Source organism: Bombina bombina, chromosome 5 (assembly GCF_027579735.1).
Source record: "Bombina bombina isolate aBomBom1 chromosome 5, aBomBom1.pri, whole genome shotgun sequence".
In the NCBI taxonomy this organism is placed as follows: Eukaryota; Metazoa; Chordata; class Amphibia; order Anura; family Bombinatoridae; genus Bombina; species Bombina bombina.
Window position 1 is genome coordinate 558,747,876 of NC_069503.1, and position 20,654 is coordinate 558,768,529.

At 33.5% G+C, this 20,654-nt stretch overlaps 1 protein-coding gene across 1 annotated transcript in view; it reads right to left on the reverse strand.

Annotated features, from left to right (window-relative positions):
* The window catches only part of CTNND2 (catenin delta 2), a 1,648,910-nt gene that overhangs the window by 411,370 nt on the left and 1,216,886 nt on the right, over positions 1–20,654 (reverse strand). The window contains exon 11 of the mRNA XM_053714511.1: positions 2,374–2,557. Coding sequence (XP_053570486.1) covers positions 2,374–2,557 — 184 coding nt within the window. The remainder of the gene's footprint in view (positions 1–2,373; positions 2,558–20,654) is intronic.

The following is a 20,654-nucleotide window of genomic DNA, read 5'->3' on the forward strand; positions in this document are numbered from 1 at the left end:
GCTCAGGTCTGGTTAAACTGATTCATTTCAGCTTGCTTGGCTTTGCTGCAACAGAAGTGGACAGCTCCACCTACTGGCTATTTTAATAAATGCACTGCTTCTCAATGCTTTTCAATAGCAGTCACATGACTGGGAAAAAAGGTTGTTATTCTGAAACGGTGTAAATTGAACCGTTGTAAAACGAGGGCCACCTGTATATATATATAATGAAATGATAAACTTTTAAATATATCTATTTTTAATTGTTCAAATTCTATAATGTAATTTTTTTGTTTTAAATTAGTTGTATATATTTGCTATTCCCATTGGAAATAATGGTAGCATATGAACAGTTGGTAATTCAAATTGAAGATCACAGAAACAGCAAGTTTGAACATAGGCCCAATGCAGAACACTAAAGTCCAATACAAGTTCAGAATGCTTTTACTTCAAGTGAGTTGCATTAACAAAAGTCTAATAGGCACGGGTGCTTGAATTGAACATTAGTGGATGAGGCTGTCACAAAATACCTGGATGGAAAGCAGACATAGGATACCCAGCGGGCACTGTTGGTGAAACTGTCACAGGATACCAGATAGGTTCAGCAGGCACAGCTAGTTTGAGGAAGTATGTTACTAGTAAAATAGACACAGGTTTCTCAGCAGGCACAGGATACCCAGCGGGTACTGTTGTTGAAACTGTCCGGGGATACCAAATATGTACAGCTTTAAGAACAAGGTGAGCATACAGAGGTATCAGGCAAGTTTGCTTGGCTTTCAGGAATCAGGTGAGCATACACAGGTGCAAGGTAAGTAAGCTTGAGTTTCTGGAACAAGGTGAGCTTACAAACTTATAAAGTAAGTAAGCTTTAGCTTAACAGGAACCAGGAACAAGGTTGAAAGGCAATAACTCAGCCCAGAGCGAAGGGTAGAGTGATCTTTTATAGGAACTCCCACACCTGAGTCTTCCCGGTGGGAGTTTTGTAATTAGGATACGGCCCCTTTAAATATCAGCAGCATGCTGCCAAGCTCACCTAGGGATACTTTCAGTAGGAGATGGGTCTCGGCATCCCTTCATGCAGGACATCGAGACTGAAGCAGTTACTCTCTGCATTTGCCGAGACGGAAGTGATCGGACTGGAGCTTCCAGAGCAAGTCCCTTACAATATATATATATATATATATATATATATATATATACACACACACACACATATATATATATATATATATATATATATATACACACACACACACATATATATATATATATATATATATATACACACACACATATATATATATATATATATATATATATATATACACACACACATATATATATATATACACTGTATATATAAACAAACACACATAATGCAGTGTTCTATATAAATATATATATATATATATATATATATATACTGATAATATATATACATATATAAATGCATAATAAAGTGTTATTATATAGTATTTATATAGTGCAACATATTTGGAAATATCAGGTGTACAATTTGAGGGTGTAGCTTAGTTGTTATAGCATGGACCACTGAGTTGCATTTGCACCTCCCACTTCCCGCTGCCAAAAGTTGTGATTCCTAGCTCCTCCCCCCATTTGTAGTTGTCATACCTCCACTGGTTAAAACAAAAAATGAAGCCTTAATAGGAACTCAACTTCTCAATACTGCTACTGCAACCATGTTGGGCCGGACACAAGGATTTTGAGCTTTGTTCTAATTTTGATCACATGCCCATTTGTTTTGCATTTCATTGGATAATATGGTCCATCAATATATTAAAACTGGAATTTTGCAGTAAAGACAGGTTATACATTTGTATATTAAACTAAATACATTAAAAATAACATATGTTGAAACCATGATATCTCTTTTAAACAAAGAAAATCTAGTACTGATGTATAAATGTTATGGTACTAAATACTATTTTCTAAATTCTGTAGACTTAATTAGGCAAAATGGATTCAGTAATGCATTAAAAAGCCTTGTTACATTTCCAAGCATTACTTTCTGTTCTAATGAAACTGAAAGTGATAATGAGAATGTACTTACATTGTCTAGGAAGCTAGGGAATAAGCTAATCCTCATTTAGTTCAAAAGCATTTCTTTTTGACTAAACAGTTTTGACCAAAGTAAGCATTAGCAATGATATTAATGAAGGATAGCTTCAAGCATCCAATATGTAATTAAATACATAAAAACATGCACCTTATTGTCCCAATAACAAATAAAAACATAATTAAATAATAATAATAATAAAAAATAAGCATAACAAAGAGTGGACAGCAGTGTAAATTCAAAAATGTAAAATAAATTGCTTTATACTACAATTTAGTTGAGCAAGCATTGATATAATGTTTTGCCTTAAGACTTACCGTAGGCACCCAGTGGCATTGCGCAGCACCTGTGATGAATGTAACTGTATTTTGCGATCATCCTGAATTATTGAGTTTTCCCATCCAGAATGGGGGATGATTACTGCATTGGTCAACACTGCAAGGGCATCTTGTATTATTGGCATTTTAAGGGCATCGCATGAAGAGAGGTTCCATAAGACACCTTCAAAATAATAAAAATAATTTAGCATTTTATTTTAAAATGTGATTGTTGAATTAATTAAACGGACAGTATACTCCAAATTTTTTATTGTTTAAAAACAACAAAAAACAAAGACATTCTCCAGTTTTGCATAACCATCCCAGTTATATTAATATACTTTTTACTTCTGTGATTACCTTGTATCTAAGCCTCTGCAGACTGCCCCTTATTTCAGTTCTTTTGACTGACTTGCATTTTAGCCAATCAGTACTGACTCATATATACATCAACAGAAGTGAGCACAGTGTAAATTATATGGCACACATGAACTAGAGCTGTCTAGCTGTGTAAACAACTGTCAAAATGCACTGAGATAAGAGGAGGCCTTAAAGGGCTTGGAAATTAGCCTATGAGCCTACCTAGATTTAGTTTTCAACAAAGAATTCCAAATGAACAAAGCAAATTTGACTGTCCCTTTAAATAGTTGACTAAATGTAATTGTAAAACATGCAACAAATTATATTCTTGTTGAAAAAGCTTATCATAGTATATGGAAATTTCAAAAATTGTGAATATAAATGTGCCACATTTCCAACCGGGGTTGGCATTAGTTAAATCAATGGTTTACACTGTTGTTTTGCCATGAAATTGGGACAAAATAATCATTGACACATCACATATTAAATTTAACACTGCAGCAAATCCTGAGAGAGCCTCATTCTAATATATAAATATATATATATATATATATATATATATATATATATATATATATATACACTAGTTGATAAGCGGACTGCAGAGGGCAGTCTAATTATTTTTAAACTACAGATGTAGGAACAACCTATTTTGTAACTCTTCTTTTATATAAATATTTAACCTACAGATGTAGCAATACTATAATTATAATGGACTACTGCCTTAAATATATCAAAAATATTTTCTATATAATAAACTACAGATATAGCCACAATCTTTTTGGACACACTACTGTCCTAAATAAATACAACTTTTTTTTTCTCTAACCTAACACCCCCTAAAATTAACCCAAATTACCTAAACTAATACATTCTAAAGTTTCCAAAAAATAAAAAAAAGGCTAACATTACAGAAAATAAAAAATGAAATTACCAAATGTAACAAAATTAAACCTAATCCCTATGAAAATAAAAAAGCCCCCCCAAAATAAAAACACCCCCTACTCTAAGAATAAATTACCAGTAGCCCTTAAAAGGGCTTTTTGCAGGGCAATAGGATTAGAGCTACTCAAATTCTATTGGCTGTTCAAATCAGCCAATAGGATGAGAGCAAGTGAAATTCTATTGGCTATTCAAATCAGCCAATAGAATTTCACTTGCTCTCATCCTATTGGCTGATTTGAACAGCCAATAGGATTTGAGTAGCTCTAATCCTATTGGCTGATTTGAATTGGAAGAATCAAATCGGCCAATAGGAATTAAAGGGACGCCATCTTTAATCGCGTACCTTGAATTTACTATTCAGTGTACGGCAGAGATTGCATGGAGAGGATCCTACACACTCCATGGCTCCGTGGTCGCCGGTCTTCAGTTCTAGGGTCGTCGGTCTTCAGTTCCAGGGTCACTGGTCTTCAGCTCTGCGGTCTTCGGTCTTCGGCTCCTCGCAGGATCTTCCTGGAAGAAGAAGAGGTCGCACTTGGAAGAAGACTTCACTGCATGGAACAGGACCTTCTCCCCCGGACTTCAGGAACGGTGAGTAGCACCCTGGGGGTTAGACAAGTTTTTTGAAGGTTTTTTTTGGGGGGGGGTTTGTTTTATTTAGATTAGGGATGGGCATTAAAAAAAGCTAAATGCCCTTTTAAGGGAAATGCCCAAAAAAATGCCCAGGGCAATGGATAGTTTAGGTTTTTTAGTGTTAGGTTCTTTTATTTTGGGGGGTGGGGGGTGTTTACTGTTAGGTGGGACTTTGTGGTTTTTTTTGTAAAAGAGCTGATTATCTTGGGGCAATGCCCTGAAAAAAGCCATTTTAAGGGCTACAGGTAGTTTATTCTTAGAGTAAGGGGTGTTTTTATTTTGGGGGGGCTTTTTTATTTTCATAGGGATTAGGTTTCATTTTGTTAAATTTGGTAATTTGATTTTTTATTTTCTGTAATGTTAGCCTTTTTTATTTTTTGTAAACTTATTTTTTTTTTTGTAACTTTAGAATGTATTAGTTTAAGTAATTTGGGTTAATTTAAGGGGGTGTTAGGTTAGGGGGTGTTAGGTTAGGGTACTTAGTTATTTACATAGTTATTTGTGTTGTGGGTTTTGGCGGTTTAAAGGGTAAATAAGTTAATTAGGTTTACTGAGATGTAGGGGTTTTGCAGTTTAGGGGGTAATAGGATAATTAGGTTTATTGCGATGTGGGGGTTTTGCGGTTTAGAGGTAAATTATAGGGTAATTAGGTGTATTCCGAAGTAGGTGGTTGACGGTTAAGTGATTAAGGGGTTTGCAAGTGTATGGGTTAATACTTTGTGTAGGATTTTTTTTTATTTTTATATTTCGTGCGTGCAGTGTTTTTTTGTTTTTTTTAATACTTGATATGGGCGGTTAGTTGTTTTTTTTAATACTTGATGTGGGCGGTTAGTTGTTGCTTTTGTAATGCTCCGTGGATTCAGAAAATGGCTGGGTGGTGAAAGAATCCACCTTCGCTTCTCTGCATCCAGATGAATTATTTTGTCCTTGCGCTGCAAACATTCCATTAGGGATGAGTGTGCAACTGCCGACGGCGACGGACATTACAAACGCAATTATAGTATAGAGATATATATAAAATATATATATATATGTATATTATATATATATTTATACACTATATATATATATATATATATATATATATATATATATATATATATATATATATATATGTGTGTGTGTGTGTGTGTCCAAAAGGTGATAAAGTATCAAAGTTTGATATATGTACCTGAATAGTACCCAGGTGGTTAACTCATTAAAGGCTAATTCTCAGTATAATTTTTTTTTATATATATAAAGTAGGTATGAGTTTATAAAGTAAATATTCTCCTATAGAACCCAAACATGTGACAATTATTTTTGTGTTATACCGTTTTATTGTACTTATTGCATGCAATGCCTTGTTATTATCATTTTATTGTTTGTAGTCTGTTGCATTGTGCAATAAAATATCTATATATATAAAAATAGGTATGAGGATAAAATTACTTTATAGAAGGACAAATAGAAACTTACAAGAAGAAAAAAAATAAGTCATACATAATTTCCCACATCTATAATTACTCCCATGGTTGTTTGTTTTAGAGGCTAAAGAAAAATGCATAACCTCAAGATATTTCACAAACTGATTTCTAAATATCCTATTTTCCCTAAAAAATGTCTAGTGTAAGATAAGCAATCCCCATGTTAAGAAGTAATTTGGTAGTAAAATGTTAGTAGAAACGTATTCCTACAAGATATAGGCAGCTGTCAAGTTTTAACTCTCAGGAGCAGATAAATGACAAAATGATCATGAATGCTGGTTCATTATGACCTTTCTCCTTCAGACTAAATGGTTCATTGTTTCAAGCGGTAATGTATTTAACTTTGTCTACCAAGTAAAAAATGTTTCATATCATTAATAAAAGTGAGAAGAGCCTTGTCAACGTAAGTTCACTATAGAGTTCCTTTTCCTGTGGAAAAAAAAGAAGCTATAGCTTTAGGCATTTATGTGAGTAATTTGTTTTTAATAGCCAGACATTGTAAAAACTGTGCACTTTGGATAGCTTTTCTTAATGTTTGTGTGACATATAAATGACATACCCTGTAGCTTGACAAGGTGAGCAGCTTGTGTCAATTGTATTAAAGATGTTTATTCACTGAAACATATTAAGCTTGTTGGTACTGAAATGTAAAGTTAAAGGGACAGTATACTATAAAATAGCTTTTTCCTTAATGTGTTTCCAATAACTTTTGTAATCAGCTGCAGAGTATAAAATGTATGAGATTAGCTTTTTTAAGGTTTATTTGTGTATATGAATTAGCTGATTTTGTGTTTTGAAGCCACAACCTAATAAAATGGGTTGAGCCTGTAGGTATAATCAGATCTCATTACTTTATCACATTGTGTACATATACATGTTTCTTTATCTTATATTTGTCCGTAAACCAATCACCAATACTTGGAGAGAACAATGGAAAATTAACATTTTTATTACCTTATCTCTTCTATACCACATTGGGAGTGTAATTTCTTCTACTGGCTGTGTTTACACAGCTTGGCCTCAAGGCCAAACACTTTCAGTATGAGTGGGGATACCACAGGCTAAATAAACTATTTCAAATGTCAATATAAGGGTAATGGAAATACTTGTAAACAATTTAATACACTCCAGCAGATAAAGTGGATAATTGGGAGTAAACTGTCCCTATAACATATCTGGATAATGTATATAAAATATTGTACATTATTTTCTAGCAAATCATATACACACACATTTAAGAGCTTACAATCACATTATGGAGCCTGAAGAACATAGGATATTGATACATAAAGCTAGATTACAAGTGGAGCGCTAAATATTGCTTGTTAGCACTCCATTTGGTATTACCAGCACATCAAAAGTGCGCTGGTATTACAAGTAAATTGTAATGCTAGGAAGCATTGCGCTCACGAGTGCGCGCTTCCATAGGTTCCAGAGATGGCATCAGAACCTCACGCCGTGAAGGGGGTAAGTAGCGCAGTGATGGTCCATATTTTTAAATATGTATGTATATGACTATTTACATATATATTTATGTGTTAATATGTGTATATACACATATTAACACACACACACATATATATATATATATATATATATATATATATATATATATATATATATATATATATGTATATATATATATATATACTATAAGAACACATAGTTCCCATAGACTGCAATGTAAAGGCACTTTTCAGTGCCTTAGTTTCTAACACCCCACTCCCACCAACTTTTAAGCCCCAAAAGTGCCTAGTCCAGTTTAGAAAAAAAATGCTATATTTTTTATATATAAAAAACTAAAATGCCCTCTATTTTTAGGACATTTGGGGCACTTTTAGAAAATTAACCAGAGATTGTATCTCTGGTTAATTTTCTGAGCGCTAATTGTTGCAGCGAGCTTACGGTAGCAATAACCAGCCACTTGTAATGGCTGGTTAATTATTGCGCTCCCACAAACAGGCAAATTAAGTGTTCCACTTGTAATTTAGTCCAAAATGAGCAATTAAGTTTTAAAAACACGTACAGATAAGGTAAGATTAAAACAATGTTATTCACCCTTGCATTTCCTTCAAACGTATTTCTGTTCATAAATGTAAACCTCATTACCTAAAATAAACTCCAGGCAGTTGTTGTACTCTCTTGATAGAACACATACTTTCCTGGGTATGCAGCTTTCATTTCTGCTAAGGAAATAGTAAAGACCACGGGCAAAGATTAAAGTTTTGATCTCCACAACATCAAGCTGTTAGTATGCCCATGAGATTGAAATTTACTAATTTCTTACAGTAAAGTGAGCATCTAAATGGTTCTTCACATTTAAGAACCAGAACAACTACTAGAGATTTATTTTGGGTAATCGGTTTTAAAATTCAATTTTTTTATTATTATTATTATTTAAATAGCACAGAGGAAATGCACTTACAATCAACAGAATCGTTTGAGTCACGGCCCACATGAGTACAATGCTATGAAGTTGCAGATTGATGACAATGAAGGGGCTAGATGACTTTACATAAAATCTTTTGCATCATCTTGTGTAATTTTGATCATTGGAAAAAATAATAAACAAAACAACAATTGAACAAAAATATAAATAAATAGATGAATGAGAGTGTTCATCGATTATGAAAGTTGAAAAGCCAGTTCTGGGCTCTGCGGGCCACTCCTCCCCCTCTGGGGTGTGGTCTCACAAGGGGTCATGTACCATCTTCCCTTTAAGTTTTCTGTAATAATAAATGTGCTGTAGTGAAAGGGGACTACAATTCTATTCCAAACAGCATTAGGTAAGAAGATATGGTACCCATTTTGTAAAGAATTTTTTAATTCTATTGTCAATGTCCCCCTTCATGTCAGCCTGTTCCCACAACAGTTGGGAGTGTACCACAGTCCATAAGGCAGAGAAAGCTGTAAGGCAGAGAAAGGGGGAGGTCTGTTGTGTATCCAGAAGAAAAATTAAGTTGTCTAGCTAAGCGGATCACTAGGTGTATAAAATGACTAGACTCTCTTGTTCTAGGAATAGAATCTGGTTCAGTGTAAGTACTTTTTTGTATTTACAAATCCTGGCAAGCCAGTAGACAATGGAGACAACTCCATAAGAGATGTATAATGACAGCGGAAGCTATTTGACATTTACAACAAGTATCTTGTGCATATGGGGCCTATTTGGCACGTAAGCCTGGAATAATGTAAATTAGATGCATCAACCTAGTGTGGGAATCCCTTAGATTAGCTGTTACAATTCAAAGTTTATGTAAACTTACATGGTGCAGTAGTAGCATTTGCCAAAGTGTGTGGATTCAATAATGTTGTAAAAAGCCAACAAGTTAATTTCACAGGCTATTATGCTTCCCCTTTAAGATCACCTGTTCATCTTACAAAAACATCTAAAAGAATATTAGGTCTCAGCTGGTATTTTTATTAAAATAAGTTTCATTAACAAACAAATTCTTTATATTTGCATTTCTTTCATTGCACATCATCACTAGTGACCTCCACTTCACCCCATGAGGTGAAATAATCAGGTTCTATCTATAATACCATCTATTAGCTTCTCAGCTTTAGACTTATGTGGATCGATCACAATCCCTTAGAAACGTTTATCAAATTATTTATTTACAAAAATTCCCATAATGGGTTTTTCTATTGAAAATCATTAGACATGTTTTTCTAAAGGATTGTTATCGAGCCAATGATCTCTTATACCCAATAAAGATCTCCATAACAAGTCCATAATATGCTTAAGAGCCATGAGCTTACGTACACCCACCCTAATTATAGGGAATCACTAAAACATGCATTAAAAAAAATGCATTTCTCTACAAAAAATCAACTCTCAAAAAGCAACAAAATAAGCTATGACTATTCACAAGAAAATCTATTTTTTTGCTACTTTTCTGGTGCAAAAAGCAATTTTAGTCCAGACAATAACAACTATGGACAAGTATTGATAAACACTTCACATATGAAAACAAACTGAATAACCTAATTATAATACTCTAAAAACACTTAAAAGATTACAAAACAGTGTATAAATGCCCCTAAACATTAAACATATATCAATTAATGCAGTTTAGTAAATAAACTTACTTTGCTATCCAAACGATACTTCTTTATAGTTCAAAAAGAATAATTTTATATTCGCTATAATGTCATGCAAAAAGCCCCTAAAAAAAGGGCTGTCTTACAAACTAAATAAACTGTCCTATCAGCGCTTAGATTCTTGCATAAAATTATCATTATAGATCATGTCCGGACACATGCACATTCGTACCGACTCCTTTTTACATGCACAATGTTAATCGTTGAAGGAGATTCAAAATCAAACAGGTAGATCCAGCACTCAGAGTCCAAGGTATGCACGCCTCTGGAGGGTCACTGCTGAGACCCACATTCAATTCTCAAGCACAAACAAGTCCAGAAAAGAAAGCATATATCAAGAATGATTTATTCAAGCAGAAAGTGTCAATAGTCAAAGCAACGTTTCAGGAGTTGTTCCCTTAAAGGGACAGTATACTGTAAAATTGTTTTTCTCTTAATGTGTTTACAATTTCCAACGGCAGAGTAAAGAATGTATGCATATTAGCTTTTTAAGGTTTATTTGTGTATATTAAAGCTCTGATTTTGTGTTTTGAAGCCACAACCTAATAAAATGGGTTGAGCTTGTAGGTATAATCAGATCTCATTACTTTATCACATTGTGTACATATACATGCTTCTTTATCTTATATCTGTCCATAAAACAATCACCAATACTTGGAGAGAACAATGGAAAATCAACATTTTATTACCTTATCTCTGCTATATCCTACTGGGATTGTAAATATCTTCTGCAGGCTGTGTTTACACAGCTTATCTATAGTTTGGACCTGCGGCCACAAACTGTCAGAATAGGTGGGGATATCAGATGCTAAATCAACTATTTCAAATGCCAATATAAGGGTAAAGGAGCTAATTGTAAACAATTTAATACACTCCAGCAGGTAAAATGGATCATTGGGAACAAATTAAAGGGGAGAACAATTTTGAGTAAACTGTCCCTTTAATCATGCCATACAAACAAATGATTCAACTCACATTATATACACTGGTATCACTAGAGGGTGCCATTAACACAGAAAAAAATTAACCTCTACTTGTACAATACAATAATGTTTTTCCACATTTAATATGTATAGAAATACTTCAGTTTGCTAATTAACATGTCATTTTTTTCTACATAATCAAAAAAGTTAAAAAAAAACATATTTCCTATACTCTGACATAGAAAGAAGTGCCAATATACAATATAAACTTGTTAGAGCTAATATAGGTTCTACAAAAATATCTAAGCAAGGAAATATCATCACTAAAAAAAAAGGGCAGTTTTCCCTGCTTGGGATGTTCCTGTTGCAGTAAAATGACCAAGGGTTCAAATTTTCACCATCCTGGTACAGGTAAAAAGTATCCAATCAATGGATATTATACGTGTCATACTACTTATTTCATATATATAATTAAATGCCCATTTGGGCGGGCCTACATTGGAGAGACAACACGTTGTATCCGTGATAGGATAATTTAGCATAAAAGTAACATCAGGACGAATAATAATTCTGCACCATTGGCTAATCATTATTTAACGGTTTCTCATAATATTAGTCAGTTACGTTTTCAAATTATAGATCACATACCTTAACTTCGTAGAGGAGGTAATAGAGAATTACTTCTTAAACAACGAGAATGTTACTGGAATGTTACTTGAACCAATAGGCTTAAAGGGACAGTAAATATAAAATAATGTTATATAATTCTGCACATAGTGCAGAATTATATAACATTATATTAGTGCTATCGTTATAAAACCTTAGAGTTCCTTAGATTTTTTTTAAAATATGTCAGTTTTTCAGACCCGCTCTCTGTACTCTTCTGAGCGGGTCGGTTTTTATTACACAGCGCATCGGGCCAGCTGTATAGTCATAGCCCGACCCGACCTGTCAGACAGAGCAGGAGCGAGCTGCACTTAGTGTTATGGCGTAGTCGGGCCGGGCTATGACTATACAGCTGGCCCGATGCGCTGTGTAACAAAAACAGACCCGCTCAGAAGAGTACAGAGAGCGGGTCTGAAAAACTGACATATTTTTAAAAAATTGAAAGGAAATCTAAGGTTTTATAACGATAGCACTAATATAATGTTATATAATTCTGCACTATGTGCAGAATTATATAACATTATATTTTAGGTTTACTGACACTTTAAATAAGTATTGGGATCTGTTAGTATTCCTCTAAATTTGATATATATTAGCCTTTCTTTCTATGTCAGAGTAATATATGTCTTTTAACTTTTTTGGTTATGTAGAAAAAAATGACCTGTTAATTAGCAAACTGAAGTATTTCTATACATATTGAATGTGGAAAAACATTATTGTATTGTACAAGTAGGGGTTAATTTTTTTTCTGTGTTAATGGCGCACTCTAGTAGTACCAGTGTATATAATTTGAGTTGAATCATTTGTATGTATGGCATGATTAAAGGAACAATTCCCAAAATGATGCTTTGTCTATTGACACTTTCTGCTTGAATAAATCATACTTATATAGACCCCCCTGAGAAGACTCGTAAAATGAGTCCTTCAGGGGGGTTTGGAAAAGAAGGGAATTTCTATACAAAATAAATACAAAATAGAACAAAAATTGTACAAGTAAGGCATTATAAAAAATGTTCATTAAAGATCTTTTGAATTATTTAAACATATTTTTTTTGTTCCATGTCCCTTTAATTACAAAATTAGCTATGAATGTCTACATTTAAATTTAATTTGTATTATTTTAAAAGGCACCAACAACATTTTAGCCATCCTCATAACTACTATGGAAATGTATCTGGAAACACATCATGTATCTGAACACACATCTGAGTAGAATATTGTTAATGCACTTAAAGGGGAATGAAACCAAAAATATTTATTTCATGGTTCAGATAGATAATACAATTTTAAACTGCATTCCAATTTACTTCTATTATTTAATTTTCATTATTCTTCAGATTTCCTTTGTTGAAGAAATAGCAATCACACGAGGCATCCACCTCGTGCGCAGCCACCAATTAGAAGCTACTGAGCCCATTTAGATATGCTTTTCAACAAAGAATATCAAGAGAATTAACCAAATAAGATAATAGAAGTAAACTGGAAAGTTGTTTAAAATGGCATGCTCTTTCTAAATCACGAAATAAAAAATTTGGCTTTCATGTTCCTTTAAAGGATAATCAACAAATGCATGATAAGACAACGCAATAGCACTTAGTCTGAACTTCAAATGAGTAGTATATTTTATCTGACAATTTTCAAAGTTATGTCTATTTCCACTCCTCTTGTATCATGTGACAGCCTTCAGCCAATCACAAATATACGTATATTCTGTGAATTTTTGCACATGCTCAGTAGGAGCTGGTGACTCAAAAAGTGTAAATATAAAAAGACTGTGCACATTTTGTTAATGGAAGTAAATTGGAAAGTTGTTTAAAATTGCCTGCTCTATCTGAATAATGAAGGCTTAATTTTGACTTGCGTGTCCCTTTAATCAGCAAAGTACAGATGTCATTTTTTAAAAATGCTTTGGTAACAATAGATGTATGAACTACCTATAATTATAAAGTTTAGTGAAGTAAGATTCATATACCCATTGCACTTATATACAAATTATAGTTTATGTTTATCTGGTAAAGATAAGATTTTTATTTAAATCATAGATTACTTGCAACGGATGTTATGGACACATAGCTCCCAGCAAACATTTCAATCCAATATAATAAATCGGCCCCTAAGACTCTGTTCCTAGTTTGTTAAACTGACCCCATATTTTCTTTTAAGAAGACAAACATCTGGTGCCTCAGTATGGTACTCTACTAGTGAAATACCCATTACTTTAAAGGGTTGATAGATACGTTTAACACAGAGGCGTAACTAGAAACCACAGGGCCCAGGTGCAAGAATCTAAGAAGACAACTTTCTAAGTTACTTCTATTACTAATTTTTATTTGTTCTTGGTATATTTTGTCTAAAAGCAGGAACGTATGCTTAGCACTATATGGCAGCAGTTTTGTAAGAATGTTATCCACCTGCAAGAACACTAGATGGCAGTACTATTTCCTGCTAAATAGTGCTCCAGATGCCTACCTAGGCATCTCATCAACACAAAATATCATGGGAACAAAGCAAATTTGATAGAGGTAAAGTAGATTCTTATTGTTTTTTAATGGTATGTTCTGTCTGAATACCCCCAAAATGCTATGCTTTTCATATCCTTTAAACAGCAATAAGAAAATCTTTTAATTTTTTTACTAGCTTGTGTTTTGCTAATACAACATTTTAAATGTAATAATATTAAAATAATTTTCACATATAAAAAACCCCAGAAAACATGGTGAAAAATCTTGTTTCGCATTTAGTGACTATTAAAACAACTATTCAATGCATTTTTTTTAATGTTTCACATATATATCCAATGGGTTGATTTACTAATGTGTGAGGAAGTTCTCTTGTGTTAAAAGAACACTAAACCCCAAAATTTTCTTTCATGATTCAAGTAGAGAATACTATTTTAAACATCATTCCAATTTACTTATATAATCTAATTTGCTTCATGTTTTAGATATCTTTTGTTTAAGAAATAGCAATACAAATGGGAGAGCCAATCACACAAGACATCTATGTGCAGCTACCAATCAGCAACTTCTGAGCCTATCTAGATATGCTTTTCAGCAAAGGATTTCAAGAGAATGAAGCAAAATAGATAATTGAAATAAATTAGAAAGTTGTTTAAAATTGCATGCTCTTTCTAAATCATGAGAGAGAAAAAATTGGGTTTCATGTCCCTTTAAGAAGAAAATAGAGGTTTGGAAGACTTTTAACATGTGAAACTTCTTTTTCTGAATACAAGTACGGAGTTACTTATTCCTATTTCATAATTTTGCATTATTTTAATCAATTGGAAAAATTGCCTCATCTAAAACAAAAGCAGAATATTATGTTCACAGCAAATTAGAAGGTACACTTTCAGATAAGCATAATAATTCTCCTTAGGATCTGCATCTAGGATTTGTTTATTAAGTTAACGGATATGAGTAATAGGAAGTGATTACTGTATATAATTGGTACATATAAATCAAGTTGTTTCAGTGCAAACTTACTTTTAAAGCTTAATTCCATTAATAATTCAGCTCATTTTCTGAAGAGGAAAGCAAAACAGTACAACAAATATATTATTCTTACTATGTTAAGCTCTGTAATAAAAACGTCAAATAAATAGGACTCTTCATCAGAGGAAACAAAGCAGAAAATGAAGATAGTATTTGTATGAGGCTATGTAATATAAAGGCATATTCCAATGTTTTAGCATATCCCATCCTAATATTTCCCTACAGTGTTGTAATGCCTGTGTTCTGGCAGATTATCAAACTCGTCAGATCATCTAACGGAAGGGACGTTCTTTGAGATTAAACTACATTACCCATCATGCCTTACATATACAAACTACACCTAATGATTTAATTTATTAGGCCAGCTGACATAAGTTAGAAATGAACCAACCAGATTCCCTACATTCTTACTGGTGCAAATAAGTCACAGGAGTTTTCACAGACTCACTAGCAAGCAAAACTAAGTAGGTAAGAAATAAGAAAGCAGAACATTATATACATTTTATACATTATTGCTGATACATGCATTTTGTGCCTGTATGTTTGTTCATGTGTGCATTTAACCATTTATCATCATTATTTGTTGATATAAGCTTAAAAGAAATGATCAGAGGTAAAACTTTGTAGACATGTTCATTTGTTTCGTTACTAATGCACATTCACTAATGAAACATGCATATTCGTCTTATTTCAACAAAATGAATATCTAAACATATGCAACACGAAAAACTAAATTTATGCTTATCTGATAAATTGATTTCTTGCCTGGTGATGAGAGTCCATAAGACAATTCTCCTGGGATTCAACTCCTAGCCACTAGGAGGAGGCAAAGATTCCCAAAAGTCTGCATACTTAATCCCTCCCACCTCTCTGGTATGCCAGATTTACATAGGGGGGACTAAGTAGGGAAAATGACGTGCAAACTAAAACTGATGCCAGAAAAACAATTGCATAAATTTAGTAAAAATGGGCGTGTCTCATGGACTCTCAGTACCATGAAAGAAATTATCAGGTAAGCATACATTATCATAAAGTCCACGAGCCATTGGGGTGGGGGGCAAAAAAATAATGTAATGCAAGCAAAAACATCAAAGTGGTAGAAATTAGTAAAAGTATTTATGGATAACCACGTTGGGGCCTTGCAAATTTATTCAATATAAACCTCACTATTGTTAAAACCCATGAAATGGAAACTGATCATGAATGCTGAAGCTTAAAGGCACATAATACTCATATGCTAAATCACTTGAAACTGATGCAGTATAACTGTAAAAAGCTGACAGGAAAATATCACCTGAGCATCTCTATGTAACAAAGGAAGATATTTTACCTCACAATCTCCTCAGCTCAGCAGAGTTAGTTCTGTGTAAAAAGTTATACTTCACCTGCTCCCAGCTGCAGGTAAAAATGAAAAAAAAAATGAAGAAATGAACAGCAGCCAATCAGCATCAGCAGTGCTGAGGTCATGAACTCTTACTGTGATCTCATGAGATTTGACTTAACTCTCATGAGAATTCATAGTAAGCTTCCTTTACCTGATTGGTGAAATAATATGAGAGTTCACAAGGCTCATCCTTTCAGCTGTCCCAGGACAGACATACTAATATGCTGCTTAGAAATCCTTTACAATGGGAGGTGGCTACTGAGGAACTTTTGAGGTAAAATATCTATCTTTTTTACATAGAGATGTTCAGGAGATATTTTCTAGTCAGCTTTTTACAGCTATGCTGCATCACTTTCAAGTGTTTAAACATTTGGGTATTATGGCCCTTTAAGCAAGATTGAGTTCACTGTTGCTATCTACATCCCGCTACCTGCATGTGTAGCAGATGAGGAAGGAAGTTGTGGTTTTGTCTTGAAGGAGTGTCTCTGTGTGGAAGAGCATAACTGGAACACTGGGTATCCATACGACGGTGTATGCAGCAGCGAACATTTGCAGTTGACAGAGGGGTACGAGACCATTAAAGAGGTATCCTCCTGCATTTTGTGCCGCAATACTAACCCTATCCTTGGTTTGCTCTACCCTTCGATTTCTGCTGTTACCTCACTCCACTTTTTCATGGCTTATTGACTTTCTCCACCTGGTATACTGTGGGATTAAAAGATATACCAACTATATTGCAGTGACTCTTTGCAACTAAACAAAAGGACCTTTGTTCAAGTCAGGCGGACAATATCTTGGACCTTTCTTGACACATAATATGTCCGTGTTGCTTGCTTTCAGCATTTATAACTTTGCCCTTTATTTGCTATAGAGGTTTTCTATTTATTTATGCGTGGCCACGCATTCAGCCTTCTTTGAAAGTTATGTATATACTTATGTATGGTTGTGCTGTTTTGTTACCACATTACAAAGTGGTTATGCACAGACAGTTTAGATACCTTTTTCTTGGTTTCAGCTCAGTTTTCATTAAAACCTGTGTGGGTCTGAGAATCTGAACGAGTGTAACTGATCTGTGCACATCCAGCGGCATCTTTTTATTGCATAAACTGTATCTAACCTTTCTCTCTTGGCAGGTATACCTCTATGATATTTTCATAACTAGCACTGTGTCACACTGGGGCCAGCCCTATTAACTTAAAACTTAGATTTTTGGTTTAGTTTGTGTGTTTTATTCACTTTATGTGTAGAATCCAGTGTCTTCTTGGATACTGTCATTGCAACGGGCCCAATGTACAAATAAACTCATTTTTTTATACTTATTTTTGAGAGTGTTGCTAATATTTAAACTTTAAAAGAGTGCTGATTTCCCAGTCTTTACTAGTGACCAGTGTTCCCTCTAAGGCTAGTTTTGTGTGCGGCCCATCAGTGAAACAGTTAATTAGAGCAATTAGCAAACATTGCACAATGCAGACTGCAAGATGTGGTTCCATTATTAACTGTTTCATTGCTGGGCCGCACACAAAACTGGCTTTAGAGGGAACAGTGCTAGTGACATTATTATATTTCACTATATCTCTCCTTTTCTGAATTATTAGAAACTATTAAATGGGTCTGCACCAAATCCTATATTAATGTACCAATACAGTAGTTTTTAAAAACAAGTAATGGAGTATTTACTCAGGTATCTTTAATTATAAATTTTCCTGTGCAACACTTTATTTTTTGTATCTTGCATTTTTCCATCCACTACGTTTAAAATTTACTATATATATATATATATATATATATATATATATATATATATATATATATATATATATATATATATATATATATATATATATATATATATATATATATATATATATTCTTATTGACTGGTACAAGAATCAACCCACTTACCAGGATATTGCTGCATCATTATTGAATAGATTTGAAGCAGAAAAGCCTTTTCCACCATTAGAATAATGGTTTTAACTACATGGACAATATCTCTTGCTATATGTATTCATATACTTGCCTTATTCATTTGTTTATTGGTTATGGACAAATGCAACAAATAAGAAAATTCTGTTTTATTTTCAGTTTGAATTTACATAGCTAATGCTTAATATGTTTGTAATGTCAAAACACTTATTTGCAATAATAAATCAGTATTCAGATATTATAATTTTACTTGTAAACATCTTCCAAAAAGTAGGAAATTATTCTGTTTGTTGAAATTCATGAGACTGATATCCTTACAAAATGTGAGAAACCTAAATCTATCGAGCTACAATGGTTAAAAGATTATTCTGAAGGACTTGAATATAGCTTTTAAATCTAACCAGTTTACAGAGTGAAGTAATTTGAAAACCGTTTGAAACCACAGTTTTCTTTTGTATAGAGATGGATCTGAATTTGAAGCTTGCTTATCACACTCTATTGAAGGGATATTACAATTAAAACAAATCTACCCTCCATAAATATAGAAGAGCACTAATTCACTATGTTAAAAATAGACATTGTTTCATCACTGGAATTTTATACAGTTTAAAATGCCCATATTTAGAATGTTCCTTTATACTGGGCAGAAAAGTTAATTAACAAGATTGGAATAAACCCCATGAGGAACTACTAAAAAATAAATTGTAAAATTATATTTATATAGATTCACCATCAAAAGGTTTAGTGAATTTGATCCACCTAATCAAGTTCTACCTGATGTATCACTCTGAACCCCTCTTAATGTTGCTCAGTTCTTTCTTTATTGATTGGATAAATATATTGTTGTATACGACTTTACAAGACTTCAGAGCAACCGTTACGAATATGAGGTCAAAACAAGGTAAACATAATATAATAACCACTATATTTTATGGTCAAAATAACTTGGGCTATCACTAACATTAAAGCATAGGGCCAGATTACAAGTAGCTCGCCAATGATACTGCGAGCGCAATAAGCAATATCGCTAGACAGCACTAACATTAGTGCACAACTTTGATATTACAGGTCCATGGTAAAGCAGCCAATGCTTTCAATGGATATTGCAACTTGTGCTGGTTGAAAGTTATAGTTTGCGCTTGAGCAAAAGCAGAAACTGTACTAGAATATTTAGAGCGACTTTAGAACTGAAGTAAAGTATAAGGGTTAAAAAAAGTTGCTAAAAACACATTAAGATAAAGTATATTACACATAGACTTTTTTTAATAAAATATATTAATATTAATAAAATGTTTTGAAAGGGTTAAAAGGGATGTGGTATATGACAAGATGTTTGACTGGAAAGGGCTCCAATGTGTGTGTTGTGTGTGTATATGTGTGTATGTGTGTGTATATTATATATATATATATATATATATATATACACACACACACACATTCAATATTCCTCCAGACCCCACTAAGGGCCAGATTACAAGTTGAGCGTAAAATATTGTTCCGTGAAACCGATATTTGCGCTCAACTGAGTAATACCAGTGCACGCAAATGTGCAGTGGTATTACAAGTGAGGTGCAACGCAAAGGCGACCTCGCGTTCGCATTGCACATAAGCATTGCACTCATAAGTGCGCATTTTCATAGGCTCCATTGGGAGCCTCGTTCTCATGCCATGAGACATTGCAAGAGAACTAGTGCAGCAAAGGGGGTAAGTCGTGCAGCGATGGGCAGCAAATATAAATATTGAAATAGGGCCTCATGACAAACCCACATTTCTGTCAATGGTTTAGTATGTTTGTGAATGAATACCATTTTGTCCTAGGCTATTTCTTTACTAGCTAGAGATAAAGATCCAAAAACCTTTATAAATAATTTTTTAAATATACCAACAGATTCCTTGGTGCTACACATAACATGGATAAGCATACTGAGATAATATAACTCTAGGAATAAGACTATTTCTCTGAGTTATCAATTTGTTTCCGTTTATATATGCATCAGTATAAACCATGGTGATATACAGAACTGTGTTTATTTTTGACTGGGTTTAATAAACTGTACATTTCTCAATATTAACCTCAACATACTTTTAAAAAAAAAGTATCCATAAAATATACAAGCTAAGACAAGCAAAGATTTTGACTAATACATACTGAAGTTAGAGTAATCTCTGTGAGATGAAATAAATTGCTGCAAGCAAAAAAGGCTCTCAATGAACAAGCTGTTAGCCCAGTAATGGAAAACCTTTCAACACAAGTCACTAGGCATTTCAACGTGCATGGTGTAATCTTACTGAAATTATCAAATCAAGTCATTTCAAATTTACTGTATGTCAAGGCCAAGACTAATTGATCGATGTCTGAAAAGAATAGAAAGTGAAAATGTAAGTTGTG